A 21,555-nucleotide genomic window follows, 5' to 3' on the forward strand; every position below is an offset into this window, starting at 1 on the left:
AACGTTGTGTTCTCTTTCTTCTTTTTTTCAGCATGGAATAAACCTATTACTTGTTCCTTTGCAGCCTACACATGCTGACGCAGCTACCCACCTGAACTACTACGGTCAATAATAATACCATCCTCATCAGTGACCAAACAATTACAGGAAAGTTAGCTGAGACCATCTTTTAGAGCAAACAAGAAGATGCTGAAGAGTACTGTCTGAAAGTGCTAACGCTGTTGAAGTTCCAAATACATCATTGAGTCAATGCTCCCTGTCTCTGTCAATATCTTAATACACTTAAAAAATTAAAACAACTGTGGGTTTCAATGTAGAGCGACAGAAGTCAATCAGAGGTGAGCAGAAAACGACAGATATTATGCTCAGGCAAGGTGAGCAATTCTTAAAAAGAAATGCTACTGTACTTTTGTTCCATTACCTCTGTTATGGTAGCCTGACACGGTGTTGTAGAAATGAACCTAAGGCCTTCTTCTGCGAGGCCCTGTGTTTCTTCTAATACTTCCCTGCACCTTGCTCTGACTGATACTGACACTGAAACACTGGAAAAAAAGCTTAGCAACAGTTCAGCTGAACTCAATTCAGGCCTCTGCTTCATTCTCCTGCTCTCTCTTACTTCATTTCATTGACTCTTGCTTGATTTTCACTAAAATCCAATTACTTTCTTATGAGCTGCACTGAAACTAGGATTATGAGTTTAATAAATCCAAAGAGCTGAGATATAAAGTTATTCTGTACATATTTTATGTATAAATATAATCATTCAAAGCAAGGAATTTAGGATTAGGGTTAATATCTTTCAGGTGTTTTGGGGGCATTTTTTACTAATTTCATAGTACTCATACATAACTGAGTTTAAATTTAACTCTGCTTAAATACTTGTATTCCTGACAGCTGAAAATAACAGTTACAGCAAAGTAACTAGGATTTCTAGTTACTGAACTGTCAGTTCAAAGACTTCAGTTAATTAGTTTTTTCTATAATCTGCTGATGTTCAGATAAAAATGTACATGAAAAACAACAGTACAGAAATGATTATACTCTTTAGTTTGACATAACATTACATTATGAAGCATTAATGCTTTAGAAAACAAGCTTTAAGTAGGTTTGCCACTTGAATGTTTAGTGGAAAAATACTATATTTAAACAACTTAGGAAGGAACTGTACAAACTGAACAAATTGTACAGTTTCCTTATAATCCATAATAAATACATACATATATATTTCATATAATATGATCCAGAGCTCTGATTAGACATGTGCTTTATGTCCTGTTAAAATCCTAGGATAAATGAAGTACAATGTGTGGTATCAGCTTCATTTTGATGCTTCATTAGAGCAGCTTTATATTTTGCTATGAAATAAGAGTTTACTGAACAATTTAAACTTATGTACACAATATTTATTTTACTGAAAGTTGCATTACTGCAAAAATATATTGATACACGCATAAACACATATTCACAGAGGTACACACTGAATACTGTATAATACAGTACAGTATGAGCACTCTTAAACACAACACATTCACACCTGTTGTGTCAATATAAGTCTTGTGCATGAGGGACCCTATTTCATGGAAAAGATTAAACTATCAGACACAAATTCCTCATTCAAAAGTTTGCTGTTCGAAATAAAATATGTGACGGTGGATGTGCTCTGCTGACATCTTACCCAGTTTCTTCCAAGAAAAGCCTCTCAGCAAGAAGACTGAAGGCAGCTTTTAGAATTAACATAGACAAGAGAGATATGGAAGAAGAGTGATTGGTAGGTGAGTTACCATGGTTTGAAGGTCAGGCATAAAATATGATGAGATGCATCAATTCGCATTATAGAGTTCAGACCACAGTAAACAGCTAAAGAATCAATAGCAGCTCTACAGTACAAAAGTCACTGAATCACAATGAAGAAACAACTAAGAGATAAGACAAAGACCATCTTGAAAGCTGAAGGCTAATGCTTTCCTAACCTGCAACCAGCATGGTGATGATTTCAGAAAGATTAGCAGGTATCCTCACAATATTGACCCCTGTGCACATGTGAGTGCTCTATAAATGACATGTTTTGCTTCAACAGAGGGAGCTACTGTTCTCTCCCCATCAACACATCCAAACAAACAAACAAAAAAAGAATCGGCTGTAAAAACGGAGAAGTATCTCAAGGAGACTGTTCGAAAATTGAAGTCACCACGGGACAGGAAAATGAACTTTTCCTGACTGGATGTAATGTTGTGTGCTTGACATTAAGAAAAACGAAAAAAAAACAACTAATTCTGTTAAGGAGAGAAGCTTAAACGTGGTATACATAAGGCCGATAAAGGATCTGAGAATACAAATTTTCTATATAAAAAAAATCTGATCTTTCTTCTTGAATGCAGATTCTTTTCAAAGTAAAAGATATTAGGTAACCAAAGTGAGGTTAAACTTACTTTTGTAGGTGTCTGAAGAGCAGTTTCATTGTGTCATGATGAGGCCTTGGCAGTTGATACACCAGTTTTTTGACAGCTTGGACGCGCTGGTGGTAATCTCTAATTTCTGCAAAACAGAAAAGCAAGAATGTCACAGTTCCTTTATTGCAGCATGATCCATACTATAAATACCTCTGAATTTATCATTGATAAAAATACCTGCTCTGAATTTTAACCTTAATTTAATTTGGGTATTTTTGCCCATCAAAAAACAAGTTACAAATTCTGTAACATTTGACAAAGGCAGAGAAAATACATTTATGATTTATATTTCAGCTCAATATCTGTTTACCAAAACAACAGGATAAAGATGTTTTTGCAGACAAAGAGGAATTGAATAACAAGCATATGCTCATTCTGATACTAGGATACATGTATTATACACTATAAAGTTATCATTCTACATTATAGCTATAAAACATGCATGACAGTAACATTGCCATAGAATTAAAAATAATTGAAGATGCCTCCAAAACCTTTCTTATTTCAAAATCATGGAATCCAGAGGTGATCTTATAGTAGATCTGACGTTAGTTACTAAATGACTACATGCACACTCAAAACAAAAGTTAGAAAAATGTTACAATAATGGAAAATTAAATTATATCTCCTAGTTCAGTATTGATCTAGCTATGATGCTCACAGAAATTGTATTTTAAGATATACATTATTTGATCTCTTATACTAACACACAAATGCTGTCAAAAATGAATCATGAATTCAATACATCATTTTGATTTGCAATTTATGTATTTTACTACATGAGAAAGCAACTATAAACCAATAAATCACTGATATGGGAAGCAGCATTTCATTTACACTGTAAAAGTAAAGACTCAAAGTCACGCAGTGTCCAGGTATTCCACAGGAACAGTAATGTTAATATGTGATGTCTTGAGTCAGCAATTCAGAATCTCACATGATAAACTCCTCTGCCGGTAGTACTGGCATTTATTTGTACCCAGATATTATTACGACACAGAAGGGCATGGTAGCTGTTATCATTGAAAAAGAGCCAACTAATCTTAATGGTGTGTAAAGTAGTTACCTGCGCCAGACTGACATTTATCAAGATCATTTTAACACAGGAGCCCTACACAGCAAAAGGTCTCTTATCTAGAAGGGACATCATTATGAATTATTGTTTGCAGCTAGGTAGAAAATTGTACTTTCTAGCTGCCTTTTCTTGTGATAAATCAACCAGTCACATATCACCATTCACCCACTCGAAGCTGCTGAGCCTGAGGTTTTTTTTTTTGTTATTTATTTATTATTTTTTTGCCAATGCTGTTCTTTTGGGAAAGCCATAGACAATTCTGCAATGGCGTATACTCCCAATAGTGCATCTACAGCAGTCTTGAAGAATATATTTGTAAAAATTATTTTTCTAAAACTTAGTCTGGCATGTTATGGAGACTCATGTCAGTTCAGAAAAAAAAACCCAAACTAAACAAAATAAACTATATTCCTTAACAAACCCTTAAGACCTTAATTGCACATATGAACAAGGTCAGTGACCTATGTTCATTGCTGTTACTAATTGTTTTCATTAGTCTTTAGGAACAGCTTATGCTGCACATTAAATTGGATGCTATATGGTATGTAAGTGAAATAGTCATAAACTCATTGTTGATCATTTTTGGCAATTGAACATGAATTAGTATTTATCATTAATGCAAGCACTGGTAACATTTTGCTTCTATAGTGATTTTGTTGCATCCTTTTAGATTAATTTATGACTTTGAATTGTATGTTACAGGCGTGCAAAATACACTAACCTAAGTAAAAAATGTTATTACTGAAACAATAAACGGAGGAGGGGAATTTTCAAAGGCTATCTGATGGTGGATAACATTATTTTCTGCTATCTAAAGCTTTATAGAATGAGAGGTGATGCCATGTAACTTTATCCTCCAGAGGATCTTTTTTTGAAAATAATCCTCTCTGTGTTTGCTGGGAGATAAGAGAGTAAACTCACTCAGCCTGCACTGAGAATGCCTCCTTAGTCACTCTCACTGAGACCCCAGTGCACTGGCTTGCGGAGGGAAATGGGGACAGTCATTAGACCAGCGCTTACACTGCGCACATCTTCCAGAGAGGGGCTCTGGCTCACTTGCATACACGGTGTTCAGCCGCTCTGCTTTGCTACTGAAAAGGAACTGTGGCAAAAAGAAGGATCCCCTAGTTTGGTGTCGTAGAGGTAAAGCGACTGTAAGAAATGCAAGGATTCTACCCGTTACAAATAATTTCAGTGTTTGCAATAATTTCAAATGAAACCACTCTATGTACAGTAGATGTTTTTCTTTAAAACTTAATTTCTGCTCTTCTTCCTGTTATGTGATCACCTCTGGTTTTATATTAATGATGAAAACTCTGGATTTAGTTCATTATATTCATTATATCACTATCATTGTCTCTGTATGAAGAATTCTGTACCTCTATGATACATTGCTATTTCCATTCGATTTGTAAATTTGTGCTCTGAATTACACAACATAGTGTAACCCAAGAGCACTGCACAATGAAATGATTAAAACTTAGTTTTAAAGCATTAATCTATTTGGGTAAGTAAACATTGCTCCTCTGACAAAATTTTACGATTACATTGATACAAGATGTTTTTCTTCAGTGGAAAAAAAGTGATAATTTTAATGTTGAAGAACAAAATAAATGGATTTCTCAAAATCATTCATCTTTATTTAATGTACCCCTACAGTATATTGAAATACTTGTGGTATATGTTCTGAGGACACTTTAGATAAAATTAAACTGACTGCTCTTTGATGGATTAGAAACAAAGGCCAAAAGGTAACAGGGTATCGAGGGATTGACTGCCCATTTAGCCTGCAAGACATTTATAATATTGTTTATTGCAGAATCAGCTGTCTGTGTCTGACTTTGTGCTTCCTACATGCAGTTATTTTTCAATCTGTATTAAGTTTCTCCAAAAAAGAACTAAAAATGTAAAATGTTCAAGAATCATTTCATAGAACAAATGTCACAATTTTAAATTTGAAAGATTAGGTCATATGAAACTTATCCCCACCATGTAGATAATTAGAATTTAAAACAGCACTTGTCACATAAGGCTTCTGTTTGTGTCGTGCAGCAACTTTCAGTTTATAGCTGTAACAACAAAGTATAAATGATGTTTAAAATCCAGACTGTTCATCTACAGTATGTTTAATGCAAAACTACAAACACTGTTACTTTGAAATAACTTCAGCTTCAAACTTACTATGGGTTTAGATAATTTAGATAAAAAGGATAATGATTATATAAATACTATTCACTTGTGTGCAAAACCAATCTCATCAAACATTCCCTTCCACAAAACAGATTCTGTGCTCTCAACAGGAAGTCAGATGGTTTATAGCTAAGAAAACATGCCTGAGTGAAGGAGTTGGTTCGCTGTTAACCTGAGCTTCATCCATCTTCCTTTAGGAGAGCAGTGCCTGCCCTCTGCCCCCTGAGAAACCTGCTGCATCCATCATACTGTGTTTGGTAATGTGGTTAACTACCTACTTCCTTTGTCAGGGCTCTGGGAGATCTGGCACAGTTATTTATCCAGGTATGACAGTGGGCAAATACAAATAACATTCTTTCAGAGTGTTATCTGCGGATAGGATGAATCACTCTCTTCTTTCTCTAGCTAAAACATCAGAAATGAGAACTACTGGTGTTCACAAAAAAATGTCAAAGGTGTGCAGACAATTTTTATCTCATTAAGTTTGAGGGAATTCAATTAATATTTTTAGATTCACAGATGGCATGAGAGAATAAGCAGAACATAAACAATTAAAAACAATTCCTGAGTGCTTGGGAATCTGATACAATGGCAAACCTTATGTATGATGCAATGTTTGAATTGTTCAATAAGGTCCAAAAATCCCATTCCCAAAAAAAGTTTATAATTTTCTACGAAATGTTCTTATTTAAAATATATATGATAGAAATTGTATGGTTTTCTACAGCTCTCGTTGAGGGTGTATTGCATACTGTATACTGGATCATGCTTTGTGATGACCCAAAGTTATACAAGATCATTACACACCTGAGCTCTACCAAGAGAAAAAAAAAAGAAAATTCCCTTTTTTATGATGGGTAAAGTACAGGGATAGAACCAATGAAATTCATTCTGACAAGGAAGGATTAATGATATTTACACCTTCACAAGACCCTTACATCTGGGCATTACATTGAGTACATTGAGATTTCACAATGTTTTAAAAAGGTTTCATTTTGAGACCCATTTGTTAGTGTACAACTACAAAAAGATTTGTTATGTGTTAGGTGCGTAAAACCTGACAGGCATAACTAGCACTTTGTATAAGCTGATTGTAAATCATAAGAGCATAACATTGGCTACAAATGCTAGGAGGCCGTTTGGGTCATCTGTCTCATTTAGTTTTCAGTAGTGCAGGGATCTGAAGATCTCATCCAGCTGTTCCAGACTTTCAGAGCTCTTAAGGTAATCAAAATTTATACCGTTGATAACATATCCATTGTTACTTATAGAGTTTATTTGAAATGATAATTGATGAAAAATAATATTCTTTAATGACTTTCTGGAATAAAAATGTATAGCACTTTTAAAACTGAAAAGGTCCTGGTGTTAAATTGCAATAACCCTTCCTATAATAAAACCTCAGATAAGGATATCCTCATTACGATCTACAAATTCTGCCCAGCTCATGACAACAAAATTCCTTTCCCACCAAAGAAACAACTTCATTTCAAATCCCCACAAAACTGCCTGAATGTACAAAAAAACTTATTACTGGGATATGATGGTAGAATTGTTCACACTAAGTCTGTACTAAGGGACGAATTCAGCAGTTGGCTCTAATTTGCCCAGTAACAGCCTCTGTTTGACGACTATTTGTTTCTATATATATTTTATAGATATGTATGATAAAGAACTATCCCTGAAAGCAATCATCATCAAGTCTTGAAAAACAGTACATGTTGTATAGATAGAGGTCAGGTATGGAATGCTTTTTTAAATAATAGATTTTAACCTATACTCTCCTATAAAGAAAAGATGTACTGAAACATTTTACAGATGAATCATGCACAGTAACCCACACATGTAAGGAAACATGCTTTAATGTGCAGCAGACATAGGAGAAACTTTTTTTCATGAAAACTAACACATTGCGCCTAGATACATATGTACATAGAATCCAAAATGATGCTTTTTGCAGCCTATGCTCCTTTATAAATATATCATAAATATATATATAAATGTACTGAATACAGAACTAAACATTTGTCAAATCTGTCTTAAACCAAAAGAAACAGAATCGTAAAAGACCAGTTTCAGTCTGTGGAACTCCAGGTGACGGCACCAGTGAAATAATTTAGAAAAGGCTTTTTTTTTCTTTACATATCTGATAGGCTCATTTATGCCTTGCCAGAGCCTAAGCGGTGTGCTCTATTACAGTTCCATTCCATTGGGTGCAGTAGGGAGCAGGCAGATGGAAGACTTTGACAGGGGGAGAAGTGCTTTTGCTTAGCCGTGCGTTAAGATGCCATCCAGGGGCTCTGTGCGCACTGCAGACACTTCATTAGGATGCCAGGATAATAGCAAACTAGCACTCCGAGTGACACCCCATTTCCTGCTTACTGAGCTCTCCAACCACGACAGATGTCAACAATCCCAGTTCGGCACTGCGCGGGCCACACTTCCGCCTGCTCGGGCCCTCAGATCGGACATCCTCACCAGCACGGCTAGGAGCACGCGCTGCAGGAGCCCAGAGCTAGGCAGTGGAGCGGCGTGCTGCTCTCTCTTTGGGTCTACACACGTGTGCCGGGCTGTCATCTCTGAGAATGAACCTTTGCATACGTTTCGTATCGGCTGGGATTAACACAGGGTCATGTGCCCCTTTCTGATAACAAGTGAATTTCCCACAAACCTGGACAGCTGTTGGTTTTCTGTTAAGTTACTCCATCTGGGAAACATGATATCTGTTAGGAATATTGGTTCATTACAACACGGCTTCAGGAAATATTAGTAAATGTCCAGCTGCCAACTGCCTTTGAATGAAGCAGAATCAAGGCAGAGAGCTGAAAATCAAATCATGACTTTTGTCACTGGACTGAAGTGGTTCTTCTCCATTGCAACCACTTCTTACTTACACACTGTAAATACTAATATTAGTACTGGTAATGGCCCATTCATTTGTGCCTGGATCTGATTATTGAAAATGCAAATGAAAAAAGATTACATATGAAACTACAGAAAGTAATAAGGGGCAGCATTTTTAATATTTATATGTCAATCCATACTTTTTTTCTCATGGTATCTGATGCTTAATTTTTTAATTTATCTGAGATTGTGTTAAAATATTAAATGAATGCAACCATCAGAGCAATAAAATGTGTATGGATTTTTGCACTGGACTTATTTTACTGAACAGGTCGTCTTGTGCTTATATGATTAAAAAAGTAAGTATAAAATAAGAATAAAAAACTATTTTGTTGAGGGACTAACACGTGTGACATCCACTGGTAACACTAATGTCCAGCAATCAGCACCATGTGGAAAAAAATATTATTCTGTTCTGCACACCATGATATTTTACATGCAAGAGGCATTTTAATCCTTAATTTGAATATGTATTCTGACCTCCTGCTCCCTTGGTTTTGAACCGCTACCAGATTTCAGGCCGAGAGGAAATTGTTCTACATTTCCTGACAAATTGAGTTAAACGGACATTAAGTGGGCTTTAAGAAAACAAATGGCTGTCTTTATCACAGGTGGACACTGATGGCTTAATGGGGCCTGCACTGATCGTATCACAGCTAATGGCTTGACAGGAAGCATTAAGGTTTTTGTATAAAGAACTGGCAAAGCAAAGCCCTGCTAACATAGACCTGTCAAGTGCTGTGTGTCCCCTTTGTGCAGGGAAGCAGATGTTTGTATGTATACCGTGAACTGGCATTAGAGCAGGCAGCAGATGCCTGTAAGGATGCCAGGTTTGTGAATTTTACAGACGGAACATGTTCTGTGAAAGAGCAGGGCTGCCCTCTGCCATAGGTGATCCCCAGTGGAACATGCTACAGCTTAACTCATTTTTCCACGATCTGGTTTCCTGTGTTGCAGCGTGGAGCACAGTCAGAGCACTAGATTAATTACAGGCACTGACAAAGACAGAGTTTAAGGGACAATTAATGCTAATAGGGCAACCAAGGATTATGGCAACCAAAAATGAGACGCTTCACTCTTAAATAACCGCAGTCCTGTCTTATGGAAATTTATGCAGCTATTTGCTAGATCACAAATGAAACTAAACTGAAAATCGAATCTAATAAATGACAAAATAAGAGCTCATTTTTTAGATCAGTGTCTCTGGATAAGCAAGGAAGGTCTAGTTACAAGCAATTTACACTAGCCGGACAAGAAAATAAAGACGGACTCTGTACACCTTAATTTCCCTTTGTCTTGAAGCAACAGTACTTAGGTCACTTCTGCCAGCCTAACACAACACTGGGAAATGAGAGCACAACCGATTTTTCCTATTTGTTTGGCAGTCTGTCTAAAACTCAAATCTTTTAAAAAATGGTCTGCTTTGCTAAGGTAGTGCATCTGTGAATATCAAAGGAATTTAAGTGAGAAAAGCACTGTATTCTATCTAGTACCTACTGTACAGTACTAAATGAAACAAACGTCAGCTGAAATGCCGCAGTTTTAGTGCAAGAACATAAGACATGCAGAGGGAAGACATTCAGTGGTTTCTTCAAAGGTTTGAGGGTATTGCCTCTGACAGCATAACGGAGTAGTTTATTCCAGACTACAGCAACTCTCTGTGTAAAGTAGTGCCTCCTGTTCTCTGTTTTAAATGCACTTTCCCTTAATTTCCATTTGGTTTGTGTTTTAGTGTTGATTCTGAAGTGTCCTAGTGAGAAAACTTTTTGAGTCAGGTCCTCTTGTAAGCGTTTCCTTTCAAGTCTATATCTATTAAAACATACCGGTACATAAATGTAGAATTCCAATTCCTTCCTTGTTCAAATGGAGTGAAAAGTCTCCAGTGTACAGTGTTTTTCTACTCATTATTAGGTGTATTGTTTGCACGTTAAGAAGGAACATATCATATGTCAGCAGCAATTACTCAATTATGTCAAATTTTAAAAGTATTTTTTCTTTTTATATTCTTTCTTACATACCCATAATAAAATGATTTCTTCATTTTCAAATATATATAAACTTAATACATGTAGTGTAATCCTGAAAGGTATTGATAAAGAAATGATAATGCTATGGACTACTTCAGGATCAACAGTTAATCTAGGACTCGAATTGAATCTAAGAGAAAGTGCATTTAGGACTCAGAATTAGAAGCATGTCTTTACGAAGTGTTGGGATTCTTTGGGACCTTTCAAAAGACAGCTGGATGAGACCCAGCTACAGGTAACCAATGAGTAAGATGGGTGAAACTGCCTCCTCTGGTTTGTAATGTTTTTAATGTTCATTTGATTCTTTGTTTCAGTACAAACCTTTGTGGACTTTTGAGTTTTCAGGAGTTTCACATTCATGTGCCTCTAGTGACCAGACCCCTGAAACATATATTTTCCTTCCTAGTATACTGTAGATAACCCACAGTAGTGCAGGTTTTATACACAGATTAAAAAACTGAAAACCTGGCAATAGTGATCATTTGGCATTGCAATCAATACAGAATTAAGTCCTTATGAATTCACTAAAAAATTCACTAAAGTGCTCCAAACCCCAAACAGCATATGAAGTATTGCAATGTCTCTTTCTGGACAGTAGGTACTGTTTTTTCTCCTGATAAAAAAAGGTTACATTCTACAGGTGACAGGGCCTTCTCCTGCTGCATCCCAAAGCTCTGGAATTCTATCCCCAAGGATATCAGAGAGTCATCCTTCCTGAATGCATTCAAATCCAGACTCAAACCTTCTTCTTCAGTCTGTCTATTATTATTATAATTATTATTATTATTATTAGTGTTATTCTTTAAGTAAATGTTCCTTGCCATAAGGTGAGAGCAGGGAATATGTGCCCCATTCCCAAACACCAAAGAAGGTAACTTTCATGAATCCACTGCTGGCTGGGGATGAACCACCTTTTTAAGTGTCTGCTCCTCTCTTTGGTGAGAGAAAAAACTTGTACACATTTAGCTGGGTTGGTACTGCTGGTTCTCTGGAAAACTTTTTTTTCCCGACCTGTTGAGTTATCTTTGTTATATACTGTACTTGTTCTACACTCACACATGCAGGAAAAAAAACTCTCAATGAGGAAAGAAAATCCATGTCTATATTTTCTTCTTGATAGAACTGAGACAGAAGATAATAGATGCTCTTCGAATTCTAATGAAGGACTTTAAATGATCTCTGAGTGTAACATGATCAATCCCAGAAGCTCTGTCCTCAGAGCCTCACTTTGCCACTTTCCCAGCCAGAATTCCTCTATGCCTAAAGGCCGGGCTTCTTGCTGCTGGAGAATTCAGCACTATCCAGATTCCAAGGGAGTGATGATGCCTTCTGTAACAGGCTCAGTGCCAAATGAATCCTCTAACATGGGTCCATACTGAAATATAACACTGCTTTCTTACTAGTGTATACTGCATATCTGGCATCTGCCCTAGCCACCTAATTGAACTTGGCCAATCAGGAACCACGTTCCTTATTTTTCAGACCGGTCACTGAATCAATCAGACCTCCATTAGGCAGACACCAGTTAGACCATTCAGTCATCTTCAGCAAATTCTGTCTGAAACACCCTTTTTATGCTACACTACACTTTTAGCTGTATATTGATTCCATTCAGTAAGATTTTAAAATATTCAAACTCCCAGGGGCTATGAAAATGTAGAATATATATTCAATTAAAGAGAGACAACATTTAAATGTCACAACATGCAGATTGCTCTTAAAATTAAATTAATATCCAAATTGACAATACCTGAAATATTATTTTTTATGTTTAATGATACCGTTGCAAAAAAGAAACACATTCCGCCTACTGTATAATGCTTTGCCCAGGGTATTAATGAAGTAAGGTTATCATTTCTCCATTATCCTTAATGCGAGCTAATTAATTAATCTGAAGAATAGTTCCCAGGTTTAGAATTTCACCTTTTTCTTTAACTATTACAGGATTCACAAATGTTTTAGTTCCATACACAATGTTTTAGAGTATCAATCCATAAAATATTCATACGGATGCCAAAATATGTAATTCTATTTTAAATCACAAAAGAGGTGAATGTAATTTTTCATGTACAACATCTACAACAATTTTGTTTGAATCAGAAACAAGCGTGTCTGAGTGATGAACGCGATTCCCTGTACTTTAGCACATTTAGCTTGCAGGGAGCTTATTACATTTTTTCAATTGTCAACTATAAGAACAGGTAGCTTGCACTCCATTAAACAAACACAGTGGCCCCTCACTTTTATTTGACATTTTATTTGGCTGTGACAAACGAGCAGCAGTTGGATTATAACATAATTTGTCTTGTCTTTATTACCAGCACAAAGGACACCATTCATTAATTATTCTGCCGTTGCAGCTCAACACTAACTGGAAAGGTCCCTCTTTGGACAGATGGCGAGGACAATGTTATTTATATCAATCAGCCCGAAATGCTCAACAAGGATTACTATTCCTTGGACTGCACTGATTTATTTCTCTGCACCTCACCCCAAACTCAACCCTACAAGCTCCTGCAGGGACATTTTAATTGAAAGAGGATTGAAAATGGACTCTAAAGGCAGCAATGTGTTTTAGCATGTTTATTTATATACTCTGTATTTTTATTTTTTCTTTTTAAAAAGAGAATTTTCTTCTTTTTTTTGGGGGGGGGGGGGGGGGCACATTTGCCCTTCTCATTCCTTTTACTTTTAATGGAACAATCATGAGACAAAGTACAGCCTCCATGAACTGGAATATGTGTGTTCTGCCACTTTACAAAGCTTGTGTTTTAATATTGGTGTTAGTGTGAGTCTTAATTTGTTTTGCACACATAATGTATCATGTATCTTTCAAATGATTTAGGATAAATGCCTATTTCTGCTAAAGAGTGTCAGCTGAAGAAGCATACAGCCTTGTCTGACTGTATCATTGAAGGGTCATATGTGATTCTGGTAAAATACCAAGACAGCATCTGGAACTGTTGCCAGATATGGATGTTGGGAATACTGTATATTTTGCACATTTGTGCATTACAGTATATGCTGTTTACTTATATTACTTTTTGGTTTTGCTATTACAGGCTGAACTATAGGATGATAAACTAGTATCCCGATGAAGTATATTACAGGAGAAACAATGACAAAAACAAAAAAATCACATGAAATGTTAATTTATAAAATGCTGTCCATCAAATGCCCTTTTAGTCTTTTTAACAAAAGCACATTAGAAGTTGTGAAATGAGAAATATAAATTGCTGAAACCTAATAACATATTTTTAAATGACTTGAATTCGATTTTAAGTGGCTAACTGTTAAAAATAACATTAATGCATTATTGCATTTAGCAAAAAACGTGAACCCTTGACAATGAATTGGGGACGTATCAGACAATGGCACAGTATCACCATTCTTATTTAGTGTCACTATGGTGTCTTTGCTCAGGGTCTGCTGAACTTCTCTAACACTCCACCCCTAAGAGCTATCTGTAATGGAACTGCACAGGTACTGCTGCCTTGTCTCCTGACGCACGGCAGTGTATTCTGTACCACAGGACACACCAAAGAACAGCACATGCTCTACAAAATATGTCCGCAGTTCAGTAAGATCCTATTAAATGAGAGAGAGACGGAATATGCAGTGTATTTGGCGTAAGTTGCCTGGCTGAGGGAATTGGCAGCCTTGCTGTAAGGAAAGAGGCTGCCCCCCCAGTTTAGCGAGGACTGAGCCAGGGAGTGTAGATGGGGAGTTGGAGGGGGTGCAAGAGAGGTGCTGCTGGAAGTTCCGGGTGCGAGACTTACACATGAAAGCAAGCGGAAGTGTGCGAGATTAGGATCTAACCTTCCTCTTATATTTTCTATCATAACTTTGTTAAATCATTTCATTTGCAACCAAGCTCCAGAACTTTGAGGTCTTTACTGTGTATATATGTCTTACCAGATAAAAAGACAACTTGATTGTAGCAGGCTTTGGAAATATTATGATGTCTCAGTGCTTTTATGACTTCATTTGACATAAGGTAAAAATAGTTTCTCCTGGTTATTGCATTAAACTACACGTGCAAAACCTGCTAACACCATCACTTAATTACAAAATCTCAGATAGCACAATAATCACACCCAGTGTGAAAAACATTCTTTTGAATAATATTAGTGAAATGTCAGACTTCAGATGTTTCCCTCTTTTACTGAAAGCTGCCGAGGAGCAGAGCAGATACTATTGTACTTAAAACCTGGGCTTCACCAATGAAATTTCTAAGAGTAGAAGAATCAGCAACACCAGTTTCACCATTCCATTCTGTGAACATGTGGACATTAGCCATTATTGTTATGTGTGTTAGACCCAGAGTCTCATCACGGCACTGTTATTTATTCCATTTGCACGACAGCATCAGAGTTAAAAAATATGAGACCACACAATTGCTACTTTTCCTGTACATTGATAATCATCTGATAATGCTTAAAATTAGACATTTGCCAACAGGCAAGCACACAGAGGTACCATGCAAAACAAAATTTAGTATTTAATCAAAAAAACTATAGTAAAAGTGTTGCATGTACTGTAGATACTACAAATCAATCAGTAAATCTGGTCTGACATCTCTCTGTCTGTCTACGTAAGAATGTCTTACACTATTTCAATCCACTTCATAATAAACAATTGCAGGCATAAATCACTACTTCAAACCTCCTTCTGTGGCTTTGAGGTAGCCTTAAACAGTAGCCGATTAATACATATTCTTACATCTAAAGGGCTCTTGATATGATCCCATTACAAAGAATAAAACTTTTTTTTGTTTAAATAAAGCCTTCTGTATAACCTTGTCGTCTGGATTAGTTTGCCAATATTCAAGTCCCATCAAGGCAAATATTAGCAAAGTGCAAATAATCTTGCAGGTTGTGATTAAGATTTTAAATGTATCCTTTTTCTGCTTTTAGTTAATGAAAAACAAAGTCTTGGAGGATCTAAGTTGTAATTTATTAAACATGAAAAGCTCCTTGATGAAATATAGAAATGAGATATATTTTGCATTTCAAAGATTTAAGCTGACAACTTACTTGCATGCAAATGAGGGTGAGATTTGTAAAAATATTTGAAGCAAAATTATTTCTGAATACACTTATTACAATAATGTGGCATGCAGATAAGAGGAACACACGGCATTAAAAGGCATTCATTTCTCCAAAGTGCTGAAATTAGTTTCTTTCTGCCATTGTGTATTAACACTCCTCTTCGGAAGCACTGCATATTAAAGAAATGCACAGAATTAGTAATAAATTTGTTAATTACAAATTTAAGAAGCGCTACTGTGTTGTTTTCCCAATATGTTTTTTTCTTAATTCAAAAGCAGAATTGCTAATGCATTATTAAATCATTTATGTGCAAACATTTGAAGCTAAAAAAATTCAGAAGTTTGTCACTTTCATGGGATGTTTATTAGCCAGTGAAGCCGGGCATGTTATACAATATATATATTATCATTTTTTGCTCATCAAATACCCATTTGCTGAATGCAAATTTCTCTGGTCTGAGTGCTTTTCACTTCAATTTAAATGAGTAATAGGATTGACTTGATTAAAATCTGTTTAAGGTTGCTACGGGTAACAATGCGGAGAGGTCAATACAAAAATAACAGGTCACAGAATTAAGCTTTAAACCTATTTTTTAATGTAATGACAAATATTTGTTAAAATAGGTTTGAACAGGAATGTTTGGTGGTAAAACATAAAACTAGTTTTAACTGTTCTTATGAGTACTATCACTCAAGTTACGGAGAAATGGTATATTACCTTAGACATTTCTGAAGGACTAATGCTAAACTTCCATTTACCAGAAAGAATATATTAAAATATGTGGTAGAATTTGATAAAAATATATCTCTCTCTCAGTTTGCTGCACTTTATAAGCAATTTACATGCATTTCACTCAGTTTCTTTTAACACATATAAATCAGGATTTTTTCTTACAGATACATCCCTTAGTGTTGCCTTCATTTATCATATGCTTTTTTAATTAACCAAAAATTTAGCCAAGATAAGGCAGCAGTGGATAGTAAAATTTCTACTAAAAATATCTGACAGAAGGAAACAGCTTGCTTAAATTCGTTTAAAATATAATCAGTAGCTACCAATGAGAAATTAGAATATACTGTTTTGCAGAGACTCCTGGTTAGGAAAACACTAGAGAAGTTAAAACAGTCGAGACTATTCCTCAGCAGCCGTCTTCCTTTTCATTTAGCAGCCGAAGGGTCTGACTGCAACTGCGCTGTCTCAGTGGGCTGTCTTCTGACACAGCTCCCCTGATCGCTAAAGTCGTGAAATCAAGGAACAGGCACAAACACTTTCTCGATGATCTCTTTATCATCAGTGACACGATACAGACCAGGTTAGACTTTTAAACCATTCCACATGATTCTTTTTGATTTTCCAGAATTTGATTACCCAATTAAAAGGGTACTTAATCTTTGGTAATAATGATGTATGATAAAAACATGAACATATCGACTGATTGCATTGCTTTTTCCCAACACTTTCCCAGCCCTGAGATGGCCAGTCTTGGGTCAGACCAGCCAGCTCACTGTATTTCAGGTCCTCTGTACCTCTCCTGTCTTCCTGTGAGGGAAATGGTTTCTTCTGAGGGCAGACACAGGGATACACCACCATTTCTCCATGGGTCACACATTCCAAAGCCTTCACATTAACAAAGATAATAATTAAACATAAAAATCTGCAGCTCTTAAAAGAGTGATTTACTAAAACTTCAAAAAACCTTTGTGAATAAGTCATGTGATTCCATAAACAACACTGTAAATGGTATTTCAAAGAACTGCAAAATTTAAAATAATGCTCTTGATCTATTACATTCTAAATTATAAACACAATTTACAATTAACTGCTATTCAAACTTTTTTCAAATCTAATAATGACTCAAAGTTAATGATGACCATAACAAAAGGCAGAGAAGAGAACATTAGTTTAATATGAGCAAATTTCATATAAACTACCAGAGATTATCAAAATTCAAGTGACAGAAATTTTAAGCTGTTTGGAATTTGTGCTATACAAAGTTAAATAAGCATTATCTATGCTATTACACAATGATGTGCCCAAACACATACCAGAAAAAAGACATCTAAAGTCCCGTCCCGAAGTTTCATACATAACTTGTTTTAAGCGTGCATGAAAACACTAAACATTATATTGTTTTCAGTAAAATATCTACTTAAATATGGAACTCAATGCAATCCATTTTGTTTATTGAGTATTTTAACCTATGCAATATAAATTTTGACTTCAAATTTGAATTAATGATCATACATTCATTTTTTTCCACAACGTAGATTAATTCTTTTCTATAACTAACATGAAATTTGGCCTAACCTTTACCCTTACAATTGCAAATTACCCTCAGTGCAATATAGTTCCCGGTCTGCTTGATTTACATTGCTGTGGCTGAATATTTTGAAGTGAATACCATTTACAAAGTAATTAGTTTTATGCAAACTAGAAGCAAAGATGAAAGAAAAATCTTTATAAATTATGAATCATGTTATAACTTATCTGGGTGCTTATCGTCACTTGTGATGAGTTAACGTACCTTCCTTAATTGGAGATGCAGGCTGGTAGTTCTCAGGGCAAGAGATTGTCTGCATCTGCCTCCTCAGGTAGTAAAAGGGCCCAGACTGGCTTTTTAATAGCAATGGCCTTTGCATGTTGGTGATTTAACCACTGAAGTATTATGGCTATAACAGCCTCGTGCGCAGATTAAATTCCTTTAATAAATGGAGCAAATCAAACCTACAAATTCAGAGGTACAAAATACTTACCTAATGCTAGACTAGAATGGTAATGCTGGTTTTCAGAAAATTGGGAATAAAAAGGCTAAGTCTTTCACTGCGTAAACTCCTTGTGCTTAACAGCAAACTCTTCCAACCTTTGCTCGTTGAAACACTTGCAGCCTGCTGCCCCTGGCTCTCTGTGAGAATGTTAGTTAGCAATACTCATAAAAACTCAATTCATCAACATGAGCATAATTTGCTCTGAACAGAAAGCTCACAAAAGGGTGAGCTTGTCAGCAAGACAGGTGGCTTGAGATCTCTCTCTGATACTGAACGATATGAATAATAGATTCTGGTAAATGTATGCCAGGACCCGGGCTGTAAACACAGCTGCTTCCCTTCCCTTCCAAAATAACAGCTTGGCAGGACGAGAACCAGAGATCCAGCTCCACCTGAGGACTGGAGACTATTAACTAATCGAATGCAGAGCCGAAATGGGAAAGAAAAAAGGCAGAGGTGGCAGTTTGTAACTGTGGAACTTTACAGAACAGCACAGGAGCACAAAGTAGAGTACGCAAGGTTATGGAAAGCTGGACAATCACAGCATGGTATCTATAAGCCCAGGCTGTAATTTTGTTCCATATTAAATAAGAGCAGGTTATAAATTAAGTGTGGAATGAGAGTTTAAAACGAAATTGTGCCAAACAAACAAAAACAATTATTTTAATTCTTCTACTCTATAAAAAAGTGTATTGGTCTTAATCCTTCACTTCACACCAAATGTTTGCCCTTACTTTTTTATATTCTTTTATATTCATTTGATAACCACCAGTAAAATATCAGCATAAAGTGATATTAAAGAATACTATATTTTAAATGGTCCAGTATAGTGCTGATTACTACTGTATGTATAAGTTACATAAGTTATTATAAGTTACAGTATAATTTTGAAGTTTTCTAGACGAGTTTAGGAGAAGCCTTGGTAATTTAAACAATACCTCATTTTAATTTAAAAATATATAATTTTCACTATTTAGTTAAAATAATATTTTAGCACTTTGCTCACTATTATACCCATAACCCATAAAAACACTAAAGTGTCCAGGGGAGTTATTTTAATTTTGAAAGAATTTAGGATCCACATGTACAATTATAAATAGGTCATTCACTAACTCATCTGAGGAGCAAGATATTTCATATTTCAGCAAAGACAGAACTGGGTGAAACAGTATCTCATCTCTTTCTGGCACACAAATCACAAATTACAAATATTTGCGACACAGAACAATAACTGTAACTGTAACACAAAAGACAAATACTTGAACACAGATTTTGATTCTTACATTAGTAGCATGGAGCTCTAAATAGTCATACAAATGCAAAGCTTACACAATCATACATGCAAACCTAACATAGAACTCTGAAAACATACTGTATTTCTAGGTGGGTTGTTTTATTTTTCTAATTGGGAATGCCACACACCAGGCCACACTCATTTTTTGAGTGGAAAAATAAATATCCTGATTACCCTTCATATTGGATCCAATTTACAATGCTGATGTCATCTTTTAGCGCCAACCTGCTAAGGAAGCTTTCTAGTTCCATTGTTGGCTGTTTCTTTCTGCTCGCGATGACTCCCAAGCTGGAGTTTAGGAAGATTTTGCCCAGCAGAAGGTAATTAATTCTTCAATTAAAATGTTGTTAAACATTTTTAATGAGTAATGGGCACTGGGGAATTGGGTATAAAAGTATCTTTAACCAGGGAAAGAAAACATGGAGGCTTCACAGTTAGCCTCCGAAAATCTGCCTAATGACCCAGTTTTTAAATACTTCACGAGAAATGAAAAAAAAAAACAAGGCATTTCTGTTGACGCAGAAGCAATGACTCCTCCATCTCAGGTGATTATTAGATTACCTTCCAATATTATATTTGGCTTATTCCAAATTAGGGCAAGAGTTCTCTCACAATATCTCACAATATACCCCTGTACTCATCACAGGGCAAATGAATGTATTCCCAATTTGACAGATTTAATTAATTGTGAAAAAAGATCAGTTGCAGAGAGTAAAATTTTATATTAAATTACAATCCGGATGCTCATTCGCAATCAGAGATTCCATCTTCTTACTATAATTAAAGTTGCATGTGCTACCAAACAACCTCAGTTCCTAGCATAATGATTTAGAGTTGCCTCATGGTCTAGCCCTAAATAGGGCTTATGACTTTTTAAAGAGCTCTGTGAATACACCCAAAGTGCAGTGCATTAGAGCAAGTTCATTCTATAGATCACTCCTCTCTGGTAATGTTTCAGAGTGATCGTGCAACTGTAGTTCATTATAGAAAGCGCACTCCATGGGTTCCTGGCATTACTGTCTCAATTAGTGACTTGTAAATGTGTTGCTTGCTTAATCACCCAAAAACTGGCCCCTAGGACCTTCACTAATGCAACCCCATTAAAAGGGCCATCAAAACAAAAGATCTGCTTCTAATGACAATAATCTTTCACTGCTGTCACTAAAAAGCCAAACTTGTGTCTTAAATGAGGAATGATGGATGACTGTGGGCAGCAATGTCAAAAAGCTTTATTACTCATGATAAATGCAAGTGGGGTTCACAGCTTAGCTAGTTGCCATCCAAGGGCTTGTCCAGAATTTTGCAGGACCACACTGATCTTAACCTAATTCTTTCCAAATCAAGTGTTCATTCATGCCAGTGATGCCAGAAGGAAAAGGAAGGAAAAAGGAGCATGCATTTATACAAACATATTAATTAACACAATTAATCCCTGTTTTCTGTCACCCCTCGAGGCAGTCATCACTCGCCTCCATACTCACTCCAATGGGAGAGGCAAAACTATAATAGCCATAGCAATAAAAGTATATGGTGATGGTCTCAGAACAAAAGTGTATCATATACAGTCAAAAGCTAAGACCCAGCTGAGATCCATGCCCCTTCCCTTAAGCAATCGCTAACTTGAGCCATAAAGAGTGTCGGTCATGGCAGTAAGGATTAAGGTACAGAAACTGGCTGTGCAGAAGCCAGGCAGCTAACAATTCCTGGGCCTTAGCAAAAAAGAATTTTTCAGAGGTAAAGAATACTAAAATAGATAAACCCAGAACATCATATTCTTATTAATTATATATGGGAAAAAT

At 36.0% G+C, this 21,555-nt stretch overlaps 1 protein-coding gene across 1 annotated transcript in view; it reads right to left on the reverse strand.

The window, feature by feature from the left end:
• The window catches only part of arhgap15 (Rho GTPase activating protein 15), a 193,078-nt gene that overhangs the window by 19,637 nt on the left and 151,886 nt on the right, over positions 1-21,555 (reverse strand). Inside the window, exon 13 of the mRNA XM_088931037.1 lies at positions 2,430-2,535. Within this exon, the coding sequence (XP_088787163.1) occupies positions 2,430-2,535 (106 nt within the window). The remainder of the gene's footprint in view (positions 1-2,429; positions 2,536-21,555) is intronic.

This window comes from Atractosteus spatula, chromosome 13 (assembly GCF_055471065.1).
Source record: "Atractosteus spatula isolate fAtrSpa1 chromosome 13, fAtrSpa1.hap1, whole genome shotgun sequence".
In the NCBI taxonomy this organism is placed as follows: domain Eukaryota; kingdom Metazoa; phylum Chordata; class Actinopteri; order Semionotiformes; family Lepisosteidae; genus Atractosteus; species Atractosteus spatula.